Source organism: Gouania willdenowi, chromosome 7 (assembly GCF_900634775.1).
Source record: "Gouania willdenowi chromosome 7, fGouWil2.1, whole genome shotgun sequence".
In the NCBI taxonomy this organism is placed as follows: Eukaryota; Metazoa; Chordata; class Actinopteri; order Blenniiformes; family Gobiesocidae; genus Gouania; species Gouania willdenowi.
Genome location: NC_041050.1, coordinates 16,309,780 through 16,331,401, shown reverse-complemented (window position 1 = coordinate 16,331,401; position 21,622 = coordinate 16,309,780). Strand labels below are relative to the sequence as shown.

Below are 21,622 nucleotides of genomic sequence, written 5' to 3'. Positions count from 1 at the left end.
AGTTCACTACCGGAAGTGCTATTCTGTGCACATGCGGACTGTACTCACCTGAACCAAATTTAAACCTAATGAGCAAGCTGTCAACAGCTGAAGCTTCAATTAATCAAAACATTGAATATCTATTCTGTATGATGGTTACCAGGAGTGTAGAAATATCACTCTGTAAGGATTCAGTCAAATGACAAGTTATGTTTTACATAGAATCATGCAGCACCAAATGCAGAAATCAAAGTAACGGATTATAAATACTCACATTACTGTAATTGAGTTGCTTTTATGGGTATATTTATGAATCAGTAATTTTACTTGTACTTAAGTATGATTTAATAGAAGTTAAGTAAATCCTCGCATTTCTACACCCAACCGTTACTGAGTAAATTATTATTTTTTTGTGATTCTTTTTTTTCCCGTTTCATGATTTCACATTGAATATATAATATATAATCCATATGTTATCAGGAGTGTTTGGTATGCCTATTTTTATTTTATTATTTTTTATTATTATTACAAAGTGTCTATTGATACAGAAACTATCATACATAAGCATAATGTGCCTGTGTTTTTTTTTTTTCTTCCACTGTGGCAGGATTGCCAAGTGGTCTTGGGCGCCACACTCAAGGATCCTTCCTTCCGCTTTCGTGGGTTTGAATCCCACTTGTCATATATGTATTGTTTTTTTCTTCATTTAAACATATTTAACACAGCAAATTCCACTTTTAAAAATACATATACAAAAAAATTTTTTTTAGGGTATTTCCTAGGTTAGGTTTAGGGTTAGGGCTAAAATTAAAAAAAAAGTTAGCGTGATAGCTAAAAATAAATGAGCTAAAATAAAACTGACGGAACTTTAAGTCACGGTGCACCTATCACGTCACCTAAACTGGCCAATGAGGGGCCACCTTAGTTACAAACGTTGCTCATTGAGGACACCTGCTGGTATGTCCTGAATTACCATGACTACCTGTCAACATTGAGCTGTTCTGCAAAGCCGCATTTAAGACAATTTTATGAAATAATTTATGAACGGTGTCATTGCAGTCCAAACAAAACCAACGTTGCACACCCTTGAACCAAGTAGCAGCCATGTTGAAAGTCTCAGGTCAATTTGAGCCTGATTCACAGAGATATTTGAGAAACACACAGAGACAGAGATTCCTTGCTTTATAGATAGATGGATAGATAGATTTATTGTTACCCACATGGCACAGTTTTTGAGAGTTCATAGATTTATTTTTTTTCAATTGAATTCATTGGTGTTGATTTTTTTATTTTTAAAAAAGAATAGCACATTTTGACAAACTTTATTTTTTACAGTTGCCTTTGTGGAAAGTAAATTAAATTCAAGATTTGGTTTCTTTTTAAGTTTATACATGAGATGTTTACTGTATGTACTTGAGTATTTTAAGCATGACTTACTTGTACTTGAGTATGATATATCAGTACTCTTTACGTCTCTGCCCAAATATATGTAAGGTTTCAGTGCAGCCACACTGTAAAAAGTAGCTTCCGCTAAATGAGAAGGTGTCTTACTAAATATTGATATAAATATTGTTTATAAATATAAATATTGTTTTCATAATTTTTTTGTTAAGAATATAGTTTATAAACATCAGCATTTCTAGGAATGTTTGGTGTTAGATTTTTGCTGACATTGGCAAACAATAAATTCCTGATTTCAAATATTAACTAATATATGCATAGAACCCCTCCCCCATGCCTAATTTCATATTATTTATAACTCCATGGAAAAAAGAGGTGAAGTTTAATTTTAAGGTGATGCCCCACTGGGTGAATTCCACAAAATATTATCTGTGCAAAATGAGAAAACGTATTCAACTATAGTAATGGAAAAAGTGCCATATTCGTCTTTAATGTCTCTCAAACCGCACATATGTTTTTTCAATATCAGTGGAAAAATCATACCGATGTCGACCAATATTACATTCTATGGCAAATGTCAGCTAACAATATCAGTGGGCCAATAATATTGCCCATCTCAAAGCATTTCTTAATTTTAATATCCCCAAAGTTAAGGAAACCGAGGAAAATGACAATAAAGCCACTGGTCAGAAATTTCCCTCAAGTTTTGTCACTCAATATTCTCTTCAAAAACATGTGGTTTGCCCCAATCTATAATCCATTATTATTTTTAATGGATCAACAAAATACCTTTTGTAACACCCAGATTTGATATCTTGTGAAAGTGTTCAAACTCTTCAAATCCTTGGAAATTATCCAAACCACCAAAGGACTGGAATTATTTACTACTCTTCAGTTTTATGTACTGACCACACAAGAATAATTGGTCATAAAAATATGTTAACTCTAATTTCTATAGTTTTTCACTCTGTTAATTTGTTTTTAAATCATATCTCCATATGCAATACCTTTTATTCCCTTCTTACCAACCTTCAGATACTGATGTTGAACTCTCCGTGTTACTTGTGCTGAATGGTTGTGATATTTATTGATATTGCCATACTTGTTTACCTACCATCTCAGTGTCAAACCATGCTAGAATAGGAATCATTCATTCTAGTGTCTTTTATTCATATAGAACTTTTTTGATATGTAAAGGGTACCTGTAATTACAAGCTCACATTCATATGATCTACTAAGCTGCAGCATTTTTGGCCTATATTTCTGCACTTATGGTTTTGATAAACAATATATATTGGAGTGTCTAAAAGGATAGCATCAATGTGTGCACTTTACTTTTGATTGCTACGTTAATGTTCTTTAGTCTTTCTTGATCGCAGCGTTACATTCATTTAATTTATCACACCTCACTGAGGAAATGCGTTGTGTTAGATAAACTATAGTCATTACAGAAAATAGAAAATCACGAGTGTCCACAAGGTGTATATGGTAGACATAAGATGCACACACATTCATTTATTTCTCATCTCATGTGCTGAAATTAAAGGAATTTTTCACAAGGTAAATACAGCAAATTATGTAGAAAGCTAGGGAGTTTATGTAAAAATAGACTGACACATCATTTTGTGATATCTTTACAACTTGAAAATTAAGGGATAGGTGTCCATTTTGATTAGTTTAGCATTTAACATGCATTGCGTTGGAAACTTGATATGACTGTTAATTTTAAGCTTGTTGCTTACAATTGTTTTTGTTTATTATGCCATTACTTTTCTCCTTGTTGGCGTTCGACATGTTTTTATCATTTTCATTTAAGAGCTTCTAATATGGATACTGTATATGACAAACTCTTCTAACATGAGCTATACCACAGAAGGTAATTTATTTCACCTCCAAAATTGATGTACATAATTCCATCTGTGGTAATTTGGTTTAGTATTTGGGGATTTGATAAGACTCCAATCCTGTGCTGATACAAGGGCTCGTGATATTGCACCTTCATTAGTGAAATTTTGTAATAAAAAAAAAAGAGAAACTTAATTTATTAAAAAAAAAATCTTTATTGAAAGCATGTGTTAAATTCAGGAGCAATGAACATTGAACAATGTTGCCATGAATACAGTGGAAGCAGGAAAACACATTTCCTGTAGGGGGCAGCAAAGTCCAACTGTATGAAGGTAACAGACTTACAATGTAAACAATGTGTCAGTAAATACTCTGAGCTATTAGTTCTCACACTCGCATGTGTTTGCATTAATAAATACTAATAAAAGGTCTATTGTAAGACAATAAAAGGCTGTTTTCTTTGATGCAATTTTAAAACAATTCCCCAAATTGTTAGGTGGGACTGGATTGTAATCATATATAACTATGCACTCTTGTAAAATAGAAGTCAGTAAAATCATGACATGTGCCTATTAATGCATCTTGAGTCTCTCATTTTGTACATGGCTCACATATGGAGCACAAGCCTCTCTTCACATCCAGCCACATAGAACATTAACATTCCCAGCACGCCATGCTACATATTATCTATACACCATAACCAAAGAAAACAATGTTTTCTTTAAATTGCATCTTTACACGTTAACTGCAGGTGCAAACTCAGAAGAATATTAGATAATCATCTGAGTTTTAGATTATAGCGGCCAATGCAGTCCCAGACCGCTCCTTAAGTGGCTTCCCTAGGAGAGCTCAGTGAGCCAAACCACACATCACTCCCGGATGATGTCCATAGAAGGGGAAAACAAAAGAATTATGGTTGAATCTCTGCGTTTATTTTTCCACACTCCCTCCATGTTTGGAGAGCAGCACTTGCACTTCTAGTTCACTATGACGTGTATCCGTATAGGAATGCATCTAAAAATGAGGAAACATGAGTTTAGTGATAACACCTGGCCCTGATATTTACACATAAAACAGTTTGTTAAAAAGTTAATCTTAGAAACAAAGTCAAAAGACTCTCCCTTCACTTGAGCTCACTAACCTTCCCATACGTCAGTGACTCACCTGACTGAAACTGGGCTGTGCAGCACAGTCCCTCCCCCCGTGCTGTTCGGTAGATGGGTGACACACACACTCTAGCTGCAGGAGGGAGTTGTGTGAGGCGCGTTGACAAAGAATCAGGTGGTAAGTAGAGGGCGGAGCGCTGGCCGGAGACAGTATTTTGTTCTCCCTCCCAGGTGAGCCAGTAGCCCTTCAGACCAGAGGTGCTGGGCCTCCAGTTGACCTGCACTGAGTCACTGCTCACTGTGGTCAGCTGGAGGTCAGCCAGGGCTGGAGTCACTAGGAATAAAAGACACAAGTTAATCAGCGTTTATCAGGAAATACCTGTCACTGTAAGGAAGCCAGGTCATCAAAATCAAATTTTTAAGACCTTTATGGCTCTTTTCTAACTGGTTTACGACTTGACGACAGGACGAAAACAAACTCCTACCCATAGTGAAGCATGGTGGTGGTACCATCATGTTTTCTTTTCTTTTTAAAGAAAATTTCGTACAAAGTCACCAGCAGGATGTGTTGTAGAACCAGCTCAAAAAGATTATCATAGGGATTTATCTAAACCTGATCCATAAGCAGTATATTGATCTGGATCATCCCCAAAACACTAATTACCTTTTAATTGTCCACTTCCTGAAAATGTCATCAAAATTCATCCATTCTTTTTTGAGTTGGACTGTTTAGACAAATAAATAAATGTTTAAATAAAATAACGCTGACAAAACATAACCTTTGTGAAGGAAACTAATAATAAAGCAGGAACATTTCTTTACCAGAATAACAAGATATTGAGATAACATTTTATAGATAGAGATTAGTTTGATCCAAGATATCAGTTCATGTGGAAATCTTTGTTTTCTGTGTATCACATAGTGGGGATGCCATTACTCTGACAGTTTGGGTGTAAGTTTCCCACAGAGAGATTAGACTGTTTAATAATTTAATTAATGTTTTTAGTCAAATTAAAGCTGCTGTAAACAAACTTTTTTTTATTGTATAAAGACGATAGGAAGATAAAGGGCCTCATTGATAAAAAATCATTTGCTTAAAAAAAACAAATTAAAATGTTGAAATTGCAGCTCGAAAGTTTGTTTCCATCTCCACTCTAAACGCTCTCTTATTGACATTTTTAGAAAAGTTTCGCGCATTGTGGGATGTGGAGTCCCGTAGACGGATGCAGAAAAGTGTTCATTTTTTTTGTTCTCAGTATTCCCCGTGATATCACCTCAAATATTGGATGTTTCTCTGTAAACCCGAAAATAAACATCCGCTAATTTTTTGCCACAACTTTCAGTCCATGAAAAACACCAGAAATGTGTTGTGAAGACAGTTTTTGGAGGCAAACACAAGAAATCACAGTAAGAATGAAGTAAAAATACTTCTATGCATCCATTCTGGGACTCCACATCCCAGAATGCAATGCAACTATAAACACACAAACTGCAATTTCCTTAGGAAGGGTAAGAAACACTTTATTAAAGGGAGAATATAAAAAGTTTTATTGATCTCTGAGGCCTTGTTCAAATTTTTTAATGTCTTTATCTGATTAAAAAATTTCATCCTGCAGCATTCAGTTGTATAGGTTTTGAATAAAATTAAATGTGCTAAAAAATTAAAAATGTTTCAATCCTTTTCTTTTGCATCTGTAAATTCTGTGGTTTTATGTACACAAATATATATATATATATATATATATATATATATATATATATATATATATATATATATTATACATGTCTTAAAAAGAAAAACTGCTTCCAACACTAGCTTGCACTTTGACCAGCCCAGAACTCGTCAAACCTGAATTGGGCAGCTTTGCACTGAAATCCTAGATGCAGAAAGGACAAAGCTATGCAGGATTAGTGGGATGCAAACGGAGCTGTGATCACCAAGTTTAACTGTACTTTATGCTCACCTTCTTGAGTACACACTTTCACAGACATGGCCCTCTCCTTTCCTGAGGTGTGCTGGGCACTAACAGTAACCAAATATGTGGTGTCTGGTTGGAGGCCTCTTAGTAGGGTGGAGTTTTGGGCCCGTCCCACTGATATTTTATGCAGTTTGCCTGTAGGCAGTGCAGAGTACTCGATGTTATAACTTCTGACTGTCTCTGGTTGAACAGGACCCCAACTCACACGAACGCTGGTGGGTGAAGAATCAGAGATTTTCACCACAGCTGGACTTAGCACCTCTGTAAAGTGGGAAACGCAAATCAGCAACAAATCTGGAGCAAAGTACAGACAATTTAGTTATTGTTTATTTTTTAATCCAGTGGTTAAAATGGCAAAATATCACAGATTCTTTGATAATTTGTAACTTAAGAAATAAAGATCATTAGGTAATATGATATAACAAGAAGCAAAGATGAGCAAGTAACAAAGATACTTGCTCTCTAAGTGTAAATTGGCCAGCTGGTATTTTTGGAGGCAAATTGTGTATTTTTCTGTAATTATCATGTTGTGCATTTAATTTAAAGGCTGCACAAAAGTGTTTTACATAATTTTAACTCACTAAAAATAATGTAAAAGAAATTAATAAATAAAAGTAATCGTAATATTAAAAAAGAAGTAAAACAATAGTAGCCTACAAATAGTTTTAACAACCTAGCTAGAAGTTATAAATGTAAACCTATTAAAAGTTGAAGATATTAATAAACCTGCAAATGTCATCAATTCACATCAGTTTAAACCTTGTGGTTTCAGTACAATATTTACAATACAACACTTTACTTAAAGTTTTATTAATAAGACTGTCATTAGCATGAATAAAGTGTCATGAAGGCTGTCAAGTTGTTAGGTGCCATTCGCTAAACACCTTTGGCGCTATGTTGGCATTTTTTGGTTAGGTGGAGGTATCTAGTGGAGTTAGGTAGGGTTAAGGTAAAGGGTTAGGGTAACGAACGACACTTAATGACAGCCTTCATGACACCTTATTCATGCTAATTACAGGTGTCATGTCAAAATGACAGTGTTATCCATTATTGTATCTGTTTATTAAATGCATATGCACGTCAGTACTTATAGAAAAGTATCAATGAAAGCACAGACATTGCAAGGGATATCTGTACATAAACGTTACATTGTCCTAACCATTGTGTGATATGAAAGTGAGCCAACCTGGATTTGTAGAGAATGTGACGGAGAGTGTGTTAAATGCTTGATCGTTTGACTCCGGGGTCAGCGTGGCAGTGTAGGTGGTATCAGGCTTCAGGCCTGTTAGCCTGGCAGTGCTAGCATCGGCTGGCTGGGTCACTCTTTGGTACTGAATCCCACCACTGCTTGGACTGGTTCCAGGTCCACCGCTGCCTCCTACTCCTCCTGTATAAGCTGGTCTGAAGCGGATTTGGTAGTGACCGGTCAAACCGGCCAGAACCGGCCGCCATTGGAGTGTAGCTGCATTGGTGGTGATGTCTCGAACTTGAATTCGCTCGGCTCGGATGATTTCTGCATTGGGAGAGAATGTGATTGGAATATTGGAAAGATAAAAACTTGTGACAGAAAACGTGGACGGACGGGGCTAAAAATGCTTATAGAAACCACCCACATAGACAGACTTGGGTTTCTGAATGCATCTTTAACTCCTGCAACAAGACTGCTCAGAATAACCAAAGAGTAACTAAGAACATTCCCCCCCAGAGTTTCAGATGTGTTGTACACAAGCTTTATTTATACATTACATTTTGTCCTGTAGCAGCAGTTCGCTCTGTGAAAGTACTGGTGTGTCCCGAGTGAGTATTACATCAGGTACCTAATAACACTCTAGACATGATTTGTCTCCAAGGGCTATATTTATAAATATATGTGAGTATATATGTGTGCTTGTCGTGTCTGGGATTGTGTTGGAAGATGCAGAAAAGTGGAATTATGAAACTATTATTAGATGATTGTATCTCATTACCAAGAACATTATACAAGCACACAGATGAGCTGTATATCCAAACATATTTAGTCTCAGTGTCCTCAGCAGCATGTGTGGAATTGAGGTGAAGCACATAAACATGTAATGCATCTGCGCCCAAGTGAGAACTGGCTGCTGAGATTTTTAGCTGTATGAATAAGAGTTACTTTATAGATATTCCCAAGAGGGGCAATCAGAATAGAAGAGATAGTGTACGTTACATAATACATATACAGAAGTGCATGAGTGGTGCAGCTTTAGGGGGCTTCAAAAACAAAACAAAATGTTCACACCTTCTGGAAATTTCCAAGCATGATGATTCTTAAGCGAGCTAAACCTCAGATAACCTAGAAGACGCCAACATACCGGCTATTTATTAGTATATTTTAAAGTAATATGCTACTGATTTGTTACAAATTAATATCAACATGTTCAAAGAGATGTGACTTTAATAGAAGGTGAAAAAGAAGAGGGAAATACAAATTCCTCAGCAGCAGCTTTAACCTCAACTTTTAGGAGCTGCTGTGGTACAGGGTTCGTCTTCTCATGGAGAAGTTGGAGTTCGGCTATACCTTTCTATCTGTCAAAGTGTCCTTTGGCAAGATGAGTGGCTCCCAATGGATGATTCGTGCCATGTATGCCACTGGTGTCTGAATATAGGGCCCTATAAAATCCATTTTATTTAATTTTTTTTAAATTGAAAGTTTATTGTTTAAGTTTTGATCAACTTAATTTAAATCAACCTAATTTAAATGATCCTGATGACATCATTCCAGACCATAATGATTAGACAAAAATAAATGGATACGAGGATTCATCAGTTGTTTCATCACTAGGAATCAGAATATTTTACAAGATCAGAAGTTATCATTGACCTACAATGTTTCAGACTCTACAATCCCTGGCATCGGTGGTCTTGTCAATACGCAACTTTTCCCACGGATCTTCTATAGGTCTGATGAGATGTTGTTCAAACGCTCTGAGCAGGTGAAGCTGATTAAAGCTGCGCTTTACGAGAAACGGACTGAGTTTCACAGGCACAGCAAAGTTAAGCGGGCACTAGTCGGCTCTGTATTTAGGAGTCAGTGATAATTTGCGTATTTTTTTGGCAGTTTAGACGGTGTTTGGGTTAGTTTAGGTGGTGTTTAATGCGGCCAGGACGGGTGAGTGGCGGGCAGTGTACCTATTTAATGAGCGGTCCCCAGAAACATTTCCCCATTAAAAAAACGTTCCTTCCTTCACGGTGACGGCGATTCATGCCGATTCTTTCGATTTCTGTGTTCAACAGCAGATTCTGTTTTCATTGGTCGATTCCGTCCACGATTTCGTTAATGTGGATTTTATAGGGGCCTACGAATGGGTGAATGAGCTGATATTGTAAAGCGCTTTTGGTGATAATGAAAGCACTGTATCAGTCAAGTCCTCCACCAGTCATCCACTACTGATGCCAGTGTGCCCCCAAAAACACTACCTAAGGGACTTTTCTGGATTGAACGTTGTGAAAAAACAATGACAAATGTTTATATTGTCTCTAATCAAAACAGCCAAATATGGCCGAAATGTAACGTCTCATGGGATAACATCATATTACAGGGAACGCCATAAACAACAGTACGTTAGGCACTGTCTTCCTTGTGTGAAAATGAAGTAAAAACACTCAATGAAACTTTCACACTTCAGCACCGTCTTTGCGTTCTACAGGGTTCCCGATCCAACAATGAATGTGTGAAATTTTTTTCGAAGTCCAAGTCACATGACCATTTGTCAACAAACCGATTGTTGGTGATAGAGTCAAAGACAATCTTGCAAGTGGCAATTTCAGTCTTTGAGATTTTTGTGAGTAAACTCTCCAGTTTTTTGTCGACGGCAGCTTTAAGTCTGAAATGATTTTCCACTTTTTTTTTAACTTGACATCCCAACACAAACCGTATTCCTGGGGTTCTACCCTAACATTACTGACCTGTAATGTGTACAGTGAAACATTTCTCTTAACATCTGGATAATAATACATTTTTGCATTGCATACAGAGTCAAAGTCTGGACTTTGTTTTGGTTTTTATAGTGTGATATTTCTCCTTCAGTGTCTTTAGTTAGCATTTGACATTCATCCATAACAGAACGGATCCTTGATGGCACACCGGGTAGTGCTAGCTTTTATTTTGATACTACCTAAATACCTTCACTATTATCTCTGACTGAGTTGGACCTCCAACCTCTCTCTTAACCCTCTCAACCTTCAACCCGTAACTAATTCCCCCTAACACAACTTGTTGAAGATTTCTTACATTTAAATTGTAACATTGTCTACTTATTTTTTTGCTAAAGGGCTCCAGCTCCCACTCCCACCTGCAGTGCTATCGTAAGCACCAGTAGTTGCCTCCATTATGTAGAAAATAGCAATCTGACTTGTTTTCTTTTCAAACAGAATTTGGGAAATTTTGAAACGTAAAATTGGTGGCCTTATATTTGCACATCATACTGTGTTTCATGACCATGAATGGACAACCTGACCTTGACATCAGACATACTCACCAATGATTGCATCTCGCAGGTCATCCGTGATGATACTCATATCATCAATGTCCACGAAGTGCAGGTGGTCCTCCACGGGTGGGCTCACCACCTGCCTTAACACTTGATAGTTGCTGTGACCTGTGGAAACCACTAGCACACTGACACCATCTTCCTGCAGCTCGGCCATTGGTCCAATCACGTCCCCTGGCTTTACACCGTCTGTCAACCACACCAGAACCCTGGGGAGCCCAGGCCTGGCACCCTCTGCCCCACCGCGTCTCAGCACACGCTCTTTTGCCATTTCCAAAGCCTCTACGGTGTTGGTGTCCCCTCTGAGAGGTTGGATCCTTTCTAAGGCCTCTTGGAGATCTCTTTGGCTGTTGTACTTGTTGAAGCCAAACTCAAGGCGTGGTTGGGTGCCCACCTGGAGTAGCCCCACCTTTACCTGTTCTTCTCCAAGGGAAAATGGGAGGACGAGCTCAGATAGGAAGGTGAGCATGCGGGAGTGCTCGTACGTTGACACACTCCCTGAGGAGTCCAGTAGGAACAGAACATCTCCCTCACAGCAGTTCAGCACTGTGGAGGAAAAAATATGAAGACGGTCAATAATATTAGTATGTAAAAACTTTACTCAAACCTTTTCTTATCTCCTAAAACAATTGGAAAACATACTTTCTTGTGGATGACAGTGTATTTTGCTGCTAGAATATAGTATAGTGAAAGTAAGCTCACTATTCAACAAGCCTAGCTTTTTCCTTGTGATTCCACTTCTTACCACACACTGTTGTCCAGTTTCTGTCTGTGCTCTGGCCTGAGACTCCAACAGAAGCCAGACGAATGTTTTCTGCCACTAAATACTACATAACTGCATTGCATCAGTCGGCAAAGAACAGTATGTTTTACAGTTTTGTTATTCCCACGCTTCTGCTGTCTACTTTACAGTATCTAAATATTTATCCAACTCCAAATGATGAGTGTATCAGCTGGAATAAAGCAGAAGCACAGGAGAGGCCATCAGCCACAGTAATTACTCAGAGGATAAGCAATCTAAACAAACAGAGGAGTTACAGTGATTCAGGAACTGTGATAACTCCATGACGGTTAATTGTCAGACGATGGGCTTTCCTTCACTGGATTTTTGTACAGAAAGCATTCATATAAAAGACAAGAGGGACGGAAAACAGCTGAGACGGGTTTAAGCATGCAAAGCAGAGGGAAAGAAATAAAGTAGGTGGGAGACAGGGAAGTGAAAGGCGTTAAAGGAGAGGAATGGTGGGGCGATCGGTTCCAAGTGAGGGATGAGGAGGAATGTTGGGTCGAGAACATAGAGAGCAGCAGAAAAGCAGCAGTGAGAGGTGGATTTAGTTGTGCAGTTGTCCCAAACAAAATGGCACTATTGGTTTGAATTTGTGTGATTAATAGTTCAAGGGAACATAGACTTTTTAGTGGATAGAGAGGAAGATAAAGGTGTCAGACTTTAGTCGTAGATCTCCCAGGAAATTCCTCTCTTCCTTGAAAGCCCAGTTTTTCCACGATTGTGCATGAAAAGGAGGTGCTCATAAGATTAATATGTAAAAGGCAGAGACGGCTCCAAGTCATGTATGCATATACTGTACATACATACTGAATAAACGCATGCTATCATGCACACTTATCCCTTTTGTTCAGATCTTGGAGTGAGATGGAAGCATAGCACACATAATCCCATTTTCCTTCCACATCTACCTTGTGCAACAAAGCCTTTATCTGCAGACCACATGTTGACGTCTGGCGATCTGGACTCAAACGTAGCTAGCGGTTATCAGGCACCAGATAAATTTAATTCATTGGTTGACTGATAGTATATAAACGGTGCAAAAATGTGATATCCTTTTGAAATGCTTCGAGCAAAACTGAGAAAGGAAGCGTGCGGTTAAAAACATTAATTCTGAATAGGAATACATCTGTTGTATTTACTGGAGGAAATAAACAAGAATAAAAAGGATCAAAGTTAAACTCACGGAACAAGAAATATTTTTGCTGAATATAAATACTCCAAAGTTTTTCATCATCTGAAATCACAGATGGTTCCATCATAACAACTTTTGCTCCAAAGGACTGTTTACAATTGAATCCAGCATACCTCCAATTCCATTTTCAGTATTGCACAGAATAACAGTAATGGAGTTTGCGGTTAAACTTTTCAAAACTAGCCTGATGTTAAACTAAAACTGAAGTGTGGTCAAACACATTACATGTAAGAGGCCACTATTCACCTGTCGAGAGGTAGATTCACTAAAAAATCCATGGTCTACTACACACCAGATTGTTATGTTATTGTTTGTTTTTATTTTCTTTTTAATTTTCCATATTGAGTTGAAAAGGTCATACCCAGAGTAAGTATGTCCAGATTTAATGTATGTCCAGTAAAAAAATTTTTTCTAACGGTTAATTATTTTGTGTTTCTATTTCCAAAAATATCATACCGCAAGCTCATTATCATCTATTGTATCGTGAACGCAGTGTATCGACCCTCTTCTTATAAGTAACGAATCAGCATAAAGTTATGGAAACATAATACAAAACACAGGGAGACTAGTTTGGGGCCATTACTGTTACAAAAACTTAAACTATTTGTGTGTGTATAATACAATTAATTTCAACTTTATTTATATAGCGCTAATTACAACAATAGTCATCTCGTAGCGCTTGTCTGTCAATCATTTTGTCTGTACTTTGATCTGTGTGTGTTTCAATCTGTGTGTGTAAAACGGCAATTTGTAAAATAAGTTGTGTGTAATCCATTCTGTGTATGTATTTACATCCGTATGCATGTGTAATCGAACCAGGCCACTCTATTGGCTGTCTCTTTAAACACGACTTTTGGAACACATTTGACCATACATGTCATATACGTGATTGTTGGGTAGTGTATTTGGTACCAGCAATGACTGGTGGTTTCTAGTGGTATTGTAGATACAAACTGATTGAAAAACACACAGGGATCAAAGTACAGACAGACAGATTGTATTACACACCCAACACACACACACTCACAAATAGTTTGGTTACAATAATGGCCCTGTAAACTAGAACTTATGAACACCCTCACTTAAACAAAACAGCACATTTTTAAAGAATGATCTGCCCACTTTTGGAATGGCCTGGTCAAAGTGATCTACTTCTCTCCAATCTTCCAACCTTGCACATGCTTTGACCAAACTGTGTTCAGACTGATTGTTGTAAGAGGGCAGAGGGTGACTGACAACAGATCAGTCTCATACATTTAGGCCTACCACTCAATAGCCACAAATGTTTGTCGGCTGAACACATCATTTTGTATGTTCAAATGAGGTGTAGAAATAACAGAGGAGCTTTCCATCTGACAGTCACAGTGCTCATAGGAACAAATAGGCAAACAAGCGACTTAATATTGATAACTAATGTTGGTATTACAATGCTGAGTGCAGGATTATTAATGCAACAACACTTTATCAGTGAGGTGAAACCAGTGGGCGCTAGGGGTTGAAGAAACTAGTCGGCTAGTCGACTTTAGTGTTGTCTCGCGACTTTGTCCACGTGACGTCGACTAGTCGCAGTACCTGACTTTTGCCCAAGATGGCGGTGAAACACAGCAACATGGCAAACGAGGGTCCTAGTACCCCTGCACAACAAAGCGGCACAACATCAAGCATTTCTCGCTCCTTCCTGGTTTGTGCTCCTCCCACTACCTGGTTTATGCACTCCTGTTGCCCTCTACCGGGCCCTGCGCGCTCCGTTGATTCCCTGATTGGGAGGTGTCCGATTTGCCTCATTCATAATGTTTTATTACTCTTTCTTCATCTTAATGACAGACTCATGACTTCCCATTTTAGTATCACTCAACACTGACAAACGGTGGTGATCGTCAGCCTCCTTAACCAGAGCTCACACTGGTGGGCAGATACTACAGCTAATATACATGCTAACGTTAGCTGTAGTGGTAACATGTCTGTGTATTAAGCACATCTGGAAAAAATCAGCAGCGCAGGACGGAGGCTTTGTTAGCGGGGAAAGACGGAAGACATCCAGCCCCTGGGACATGCTAAAGGAGCTAATGCTAAAGGAGCTAAGTAAAACCAGGACCACTGCTGTTTTGCCTACCGTGAGCCTATGGTAACTGTTAGCCCCGAGGCTTCCTCAGAGACGGGCGTTTGGACTTTGTTTGGGCTGTTTTTACGGTAGCTTAGGCTTCCTTCACCAAAGCTGGCACTATGCTGCCACTCGGCTGCCACCCCGTGAGCATTGGCTTTGGCACTTGGTGACGTCATCGACTAGTCGACTCCACTAGTATGCACAAAGTCGGCATTTAAAATTATGAAGTCGTTTAACCCCTAATGGACACGCACTGTAGCTGTTCCCACTCAACGTTCTTGAAGCGCTTCCATCTTGCAAATTTGACATAATTTGAAACCAAAGTCTGCGCAGTTGGGTCCGGCAGGAAGAGCCCTGGTAACACGCCCCGTCCATTTAGCATACTGCCTTGATGACTTCCGCAGCCCAGCTATTCCAACACCATGAGTATCTTTCCTGCCCGAGATTCTACCATGCCTTGTTCAGATCATAGAGGTTAGTACTCAATATATTTCAACTAAAATATTTAAATGTACTAACAAATGAAGAAAATCACGCGTCTCGGCTTTCCTTTTACGACGTAACAGCTATTCACAAAGAGAGCTACACCAGACCCGCGGCTGTCAATCATCGTCATACATGACGTAAAATCCAGTTTTTCAAGCTCAGATAACTTATTTAAAACAAACTTCATAGAAAAAATAGCACTTGAACACAATATAGGGTGATAACTAATGATCACAGCAGAGTTTAGGTATGGAAAAAATTGTGACGAGTATTTCAACTTTACAGTTTGACCCACATCCCATCTGTTATCATTGAGGAGGCAGGGTTTATGACCTATACCACAGCCAGTCAGCAGGGGGAGCAATACAAATGAAGGCTTCACTCCACTGGGGAGCTTGTCCCGTCCATTCTTTTTACAGTCTAAGGGTGAAACTAACCTATCACACATTAGTCTAAACCAGCTCACGTCACAAAAAAAAAATCATGATACACCCTGCTATTCAGTTTAATTCGTGTTACTTTAATATAAGCTGTAACTTCTCTGAGGGATCCAAATACAAAACCCTAAATAATCTTGTATGTCAGTAGAAGCTAAAGAGCCATTTAAAAAAGGCAGATCACTGTAAGATAAGTTGTCTCACTAGGCTACTATTAAAGGAAACAGCCAACTGTCAGCGCCTCACTGTTAAGCTACCACATCCACATTTAACTAAGGATCCAAACCAAGGGTCATGCTCATGCTTTGCTAAAGGGCAGGAAGTCACAGTGGTGATAACAAGTCATAACAGTATATATAGTCAATAAGAGAAGGAGCATCAGAAACCTGTGATACAAATTCACTGAGGCAGTGCCATCACTAAGCAATTTAGCGCCCTGGGCAAGATTTTAGGTGTCCTCACACGAGAACTTGAATATACATGACTTAGACTATTTCTCATGCCCTTGTTTACATGACATCATTTTGCTTCTGTTTCTGTTTTTGTTTCCAAAAAGTTCTGCATTCACATATTTTCAAAACGATCTCTGTTTACATGAGATTGCAGGAAGCATAAAAAACAAAGTAGTATACAGCCAGGCCAAGAAATTCCGCCAGGCGGAAGTCGGGTCGGCCGAGGGGGCCGGGTCTCGGTGCCGTAAAGTGATATGTTCTCCATGCATTCTCCAGGTCACATGACCAGGCCAAAGACAGTCCGTCTTCTCCAAACTTACATAGTCGGTATTTCAAGAAGGAAGCCCCGCTCAGAGCATTGATACTGTCAAACGCTGTATATTGGCCTGAGGAATCATTTAAAATAACTCATATGGATCAACTCTTTAGGTCAAAAAATCTGCAGTGTGCCTTTAAGAACCCGATCAGAATAAAAAAAAGACTGAAAATAAATGCTAAACATTATTTTAATATATAAAATAGTCTAATCAAAATGTATAAAACTGTAGACAAGTGACAACATTCATTTTCTGTACAAAATGAATAAAACACTGCACAAAATAAGATATTAACTCATTGCACAAATTATTACAATTTGTTTTTTTGAAACAGAGACCTCTCGTGGTCAATTCTCATATGATATTGGTTCTGTTTTATTTTATTTTTTTTTATATTAACCTACTGTGATTTTGCCATAAACATTTTCACAGGTTCCAGCCCAATCATCTTTATAAAGAATAAGTGTGAGGAGATGAAAAATGCCCTTTTTTGGGGTCTCGGTTTGTTATCAAGAGCCGATGGTGCAGTTTGATATAAGGTCAAACTACTTGAAAAGCACTGATTTAAATAACTGCTTGTCCCTTATTCTTTTCCATACCTGTGTGATTATACAGAAAGATTTTAGGAAAGTTTGTTATTGGCTGTTCGCAATAGTTCAAATAACTCGCCGTGATATTAGGTTCATCTTACTTTACAGAGTTCTACTGCTTTGGGTCATCATTAGTTCTATGTGTCATAGATTCAAGAAAAATCTGGAAACCTTCCACTTAATTCCATATTGACATTATTGAATCCTACAGTTGCTGTGAATGTGTCAGCTGCACATCAAGGCTTCAAACATCCGGCTCCACCACATCCCAAAGGTGCTTTGTTGTACTGGGATCCGGTGGCTTTGTTCTGAGCTGACTGAAGTGTTTTGGCTGCTAAAAGTACATCTGCTTTCAGGTTATACGTGATGTGCGATTAGAGAAGGGTGTCTTGGCTTTTTGAGTTTGTGTTGTCATATCATTTTAAACCATTGTGTGTATTCTCATCTGATCATTTATTTGGGGGGGGAAAAAAGCCCAGTTGAAAAGAGCGGCTGCTCATTGGATAGAGTAGCTACTGTTTTGCTGTTTTTCAGAAAATTCTCTGCAAACTGAAAGATAACCGCGTTAAAATCCTATAGGATTTCATTCACCAATTTTAATCACTTAAATCTATTTTTCTTTGCCATTCTGATGCTTTTGTTTAAACTACAGTATACCAGGTCTACTTGTCCATATCTTTAATGTGGCTATTTTGTTACTTATTTACACTATCTGTGTATAATATTAAGTGATGTGCCAAGTTGGTAGTTTGTGTTTGTGGCTTTAATTGCTTTCAGGTTTTTCAGGAATTAAATTTTATTTACTGTTAGTTTATAACAAAAAAAATATCAAATAAAGAAATTGTCTTTTCCTGATAGATGACAGAAACACAAGTGTTCAGGTCACATTGTCTTTTATTCTAAATCGGAGAGGGGCAACTTTTATCACAATGTGGGTCGCAACAATCTGATGGCCTGGTCCGATGGTCACATTATCAACATTCATGTCAACATTTAGAATAATGATTAATATGAGCAATAATACAGGTATGTGTTTTGTTTTTGGTCTTTAATTTCATTTTTGTATATTCTCGTCATTTTTTGTATTTTTGTTGTCATTTTGTATATTCTGGTAATATGTGTTTTTCAGTGATTTTGTGTATTTAGCTTTGGGGAATGTTTTTTGCATTAGTTTATCCACAGAATTTTCCATGTTCTATAACCTTTTATTTGAATTGTCTATCAGAAAAACCCAATCAAAGTTAGTAAAAGTTTCACTTCTTACCAAAGTTTGCGTGATATTTCATGGACTAAAAATCTCCTGACTAAAACATCCTGTGGGGAGGTTTCATTGAGTCATAATATCCCGTTATTCTGTCCCTTCTTTAGATATCCAGGAAGCACCTGATCTCCACTCTCTTCAGCACCTCTGGGTGGTCCCTGGACGCCCACAAGCCAATGGTATTCTATCAAGTGACAATTTAATAACCGGAGTGATGTCATTTCGGTCAGAACACTGTTGTCACACCAACCCCGCCCTAATCTACTTGATCTGATCCTGGTAATAAACACTGCCTGAATGCCAGAACACTTGGTTCCTACTGGTAAAAATAATGCATCTCATGTGATTTGTTATTTGGGACTAGTCTCTATGAACATACAGTAGGGTAGGGGTGTCCCGATCCAATATTGATATCAGATATTGCTCCGATATAAGCCAGAAAACGAATATCTGATTTTATCAGACTGCATCTTAAATCTCAGATATATATTATATTTATTCAATTGTGTAATTCTGTAGATATGATGTTGAAGGTTAAAATGTATGTAACCAACTGGTAAATAACAAAGGTTTTTTCATACTTACAGTTGCTGACTATTGTTCTCTGTTTGAGTAACATCACTTGATCAAGTCTTTTCTAACATTCCACACTACAAAATAAGTAATAAAAGTACGTATGATTCGTTCTGATATCGTAACGGATCAGTATAGGTATTGACCAATATTCAAGGCTGCAATATCGGTATCGTATCGGAAGTGACATGCCTAACATGCAGTACATATTAAAGGTGGAACTATACATAGTGAGACAAGATATTGCAAAGTTAAAACATCACAAGATGTATCGTCAAGGGCATTAGTGGTAAAGCGAGGGGGGGGGGGTGTCTAATACAGATTGTTATGGTTTCTTTATATATGAATATACATAGTACCTGCACTCCTGCAAAACTAGTTACTTTTAAGATTTGAATGCACATTTTTTTTTTTTTTTTTTTTTTTTTCCTTCACTTTTATTGTATTGTATACATGTTTTTGTGTGCACGGCCCCTAATTTTCGTTGTACCTTTTACAGGGCATTGACAATAAAAGGCTATTCTATTATCTACATATATCTGCGTTAAAGTCAAATAAAAGCATGTTGTTTTTTTCCCAATGGCATTTTTTTTTTTTTTTTTTTGTCTTATCGCATCGTGAACTCAGTGTATCGTCCCACTCTATTAAATACCGATGTATGTACACAGTACGCTGGTTACAGTTTTAAAGTATTCCATGCATTGCATCTTACCTCCCTCTGGTGCACTGTCCTGTCCCATCCCAGACCTCAGCAGAAAACAGATCAGCATCCATGCAAACAGCAGCTCCATCCCTTTGGTTGTCATTTAGAACCAGTGAAGCGGATTCTGTGACGGGTGGTGTGAGTGTGTGATCACCCAGAATAAAGCATCCAGCTCGGCTTGGAGGATCGCTGTGATCCCGGTCAGTGATACACACGCAGCAGGAACATTATGGAGTCATAAAAGAGTTCCATCCAGCAGGACTTTCACCATAGTCAGACCCTCGGTGTTCTGCCTCTGTATGTGAAGAGAGCGAAGGTTCAACTCCTACTGAATCTCACTTCAGCTGCTCCGCGTCAGCCAGTGTGAGGGCGCGCCCGCTACCTTTCACAATAAAACTCCTCACTGTGGAGTTGGGGTAACTTTTCTCCCAGTGGGGGACACTAAACTGTGATTGTCTGATCTAAAGGTCACATTGTCAACATTTGTGTCAGCATTTAAAATGACTAATCTGAACATAAATTAAAGTGTTTTGTTATTTATTTATTTTTTTTTTTTTTTTTTGCCTGTTCTGTGTATTTTCGTGTTTACATTTTTTTGCGTGTTTTTTGTTGCTTTTTCTGTTTTTGTCATTTTGTACATTTTTCTGTCATTCTGTGTATTTTGGTTGTCGTTTTGTGTTTCTGAAATAATTTGTTATATTTTTGTGTAATCTTGTGTCAGTTTAAAAATACATGTATTGCTGCTGTTTGGGGTATTTTTCTACTACTTTGTGTGTTTTGTTATAGTGTATTTTTCACTTTGTATGTTTAGAGTCTTAGGGCTGCATGAAACTAGACAGAGGGCCTCATGTCTGCCTCTGTGCCACAGGTTGTCCAATGATGAATTTCCAATTAGCCATAAGCATTCCACATACTGCTGATTTCACTATATAGTCATGTTCACAAAAATGATCAGATTTTTTTTTTTATGTGCAACAATATTGGATGCATTTAAAAAAAAAATATTCAACAAGACCAGGTGGCTCGGACACCCCCCGGACGCCTCCCTTGTGAGATGTTTTAGGGCATGTCCCATCGGTAGCTCCATATTAGAGTCCATGGTTCTCCACCAGGAAAAAGGTGGAGGACCTTCTCTGGGTCAAGGATGAGATCAAGTACTGATCCGTCGTCATGAAGAGGGAACTGAGCTGATTTAGCGGTTGTTCTTTGTTCCTATACCCATGGTCATGAGCTTTGGATAATGACCGAAATAACAAAATATCGGGTACAAACGACTGAAATGAGCATCTTTGGTAAGGTGGCTGAGCTTAGAGATAGGGTGAGATGCTCAGTCATCTAGGAGGGGTTCGGAGTAGAGCTGCTCCTCCTCATTGAGAAGACGTGCTGGAGAGACTATATCTCTCGGCTGGCCTGGGAACACCTCAGGATCCCCAGGGAAGAGCTGGACAAAGTGGTCTGAGAGAGGGAAGTCTGGGCCTCGCTGCTAAGGATGCTGCTATACGACCCAACCATGGATAAGATGGATGGATGGATTTAACGAGACTTGACAACAAATACATCCTCACTCTGTGTATTTTCAGTGACTCCTATCAAGCATTATTACCAAGATTATTATCATTGGTCTTTAATTTCATTTTTGTATATTCTCGTCATTTTTTGTATTTTTGTTGTCATTTTGTATATTCTGGTAATATGTGTTTTTCAGTGATTTTGTGTATTTAGCTTTGGGGAATGTTTTTTGCATTAGTTTATCCACAGGATTTTCCATGTTCTATAACCTTTTATTTGAATTGTCTATCAGAAAAACCCAATCAAAGTTAGTAAAAGTTTCGCTTCTTACCAAAGTTTGCGTGATATTTCATGGACTAAAAATCTCCTGACTAAAACATCCTGTGGGGA

At 38.2% G+C, this 21,622-nt stretch overlaps 1 protein-coding gene across 1 annotated transcript; it reads right to left on the bottom strand.

Moving 5' to 3' along the window:
* Nucleotides 1-3,420: 3,420 nt before the first annotated feature.
* vwa1 (von Willebrand factor A domain containing 1) lies at nt 3,421-20,080 on the bottom strand. The gene is made up of 6 exons (XM_028453820.1): nt 19,733-20,080; nt 10,810-11,367; nt 7,497-7,823; nt 6,296-6,571; nt 4,390-4,665; nt 3,421-4,239 (listed from the first exon to the last, which is right to left on the bottom strand). The coding sequence occupies exons 1-6, from the start codon at nt 19,824-19,826 to the stop codon at nt 4,211-4,213; spliced, it is 1,560 nt and encodes a 519-aa protein (XP_028309621.1). The 5' UTR covers nt 19,827-20,080; the 3' UTR covers nt 3,421-4,210.
* Between the last annotated feature and the right edge of the window lie 1,542 nt (nt 20,081-21,622).

What these genes read in the sequence shown, in the direction of transcription:
- vwa1 (XM_028453820.1), bottom strand. Translation starts at nt 19,826, where the DNA reads ATGACAACCAAAGGGATGGAGCTGCTGTTTGCATGGATGCTGATCTGT. An exon ending in CCTGCGAGATGCAATCATTG is followed by an intron (nt 7,824 to 10,809) that starts GTGAGTATGTCT and finishes CTCCCAATGCAG; the next exon opens with AAATCATCCGAGCCGAGCGA. An exon ending in GAAAGTGTGTACTCAAGAAG is followed by an intron (nt 4,666 to 6,295) that starts GTGAGCATAAAG and finishes TTTTATTCCTAG; the next exon opens with TGACTCCAGCCCTGGCTGAC.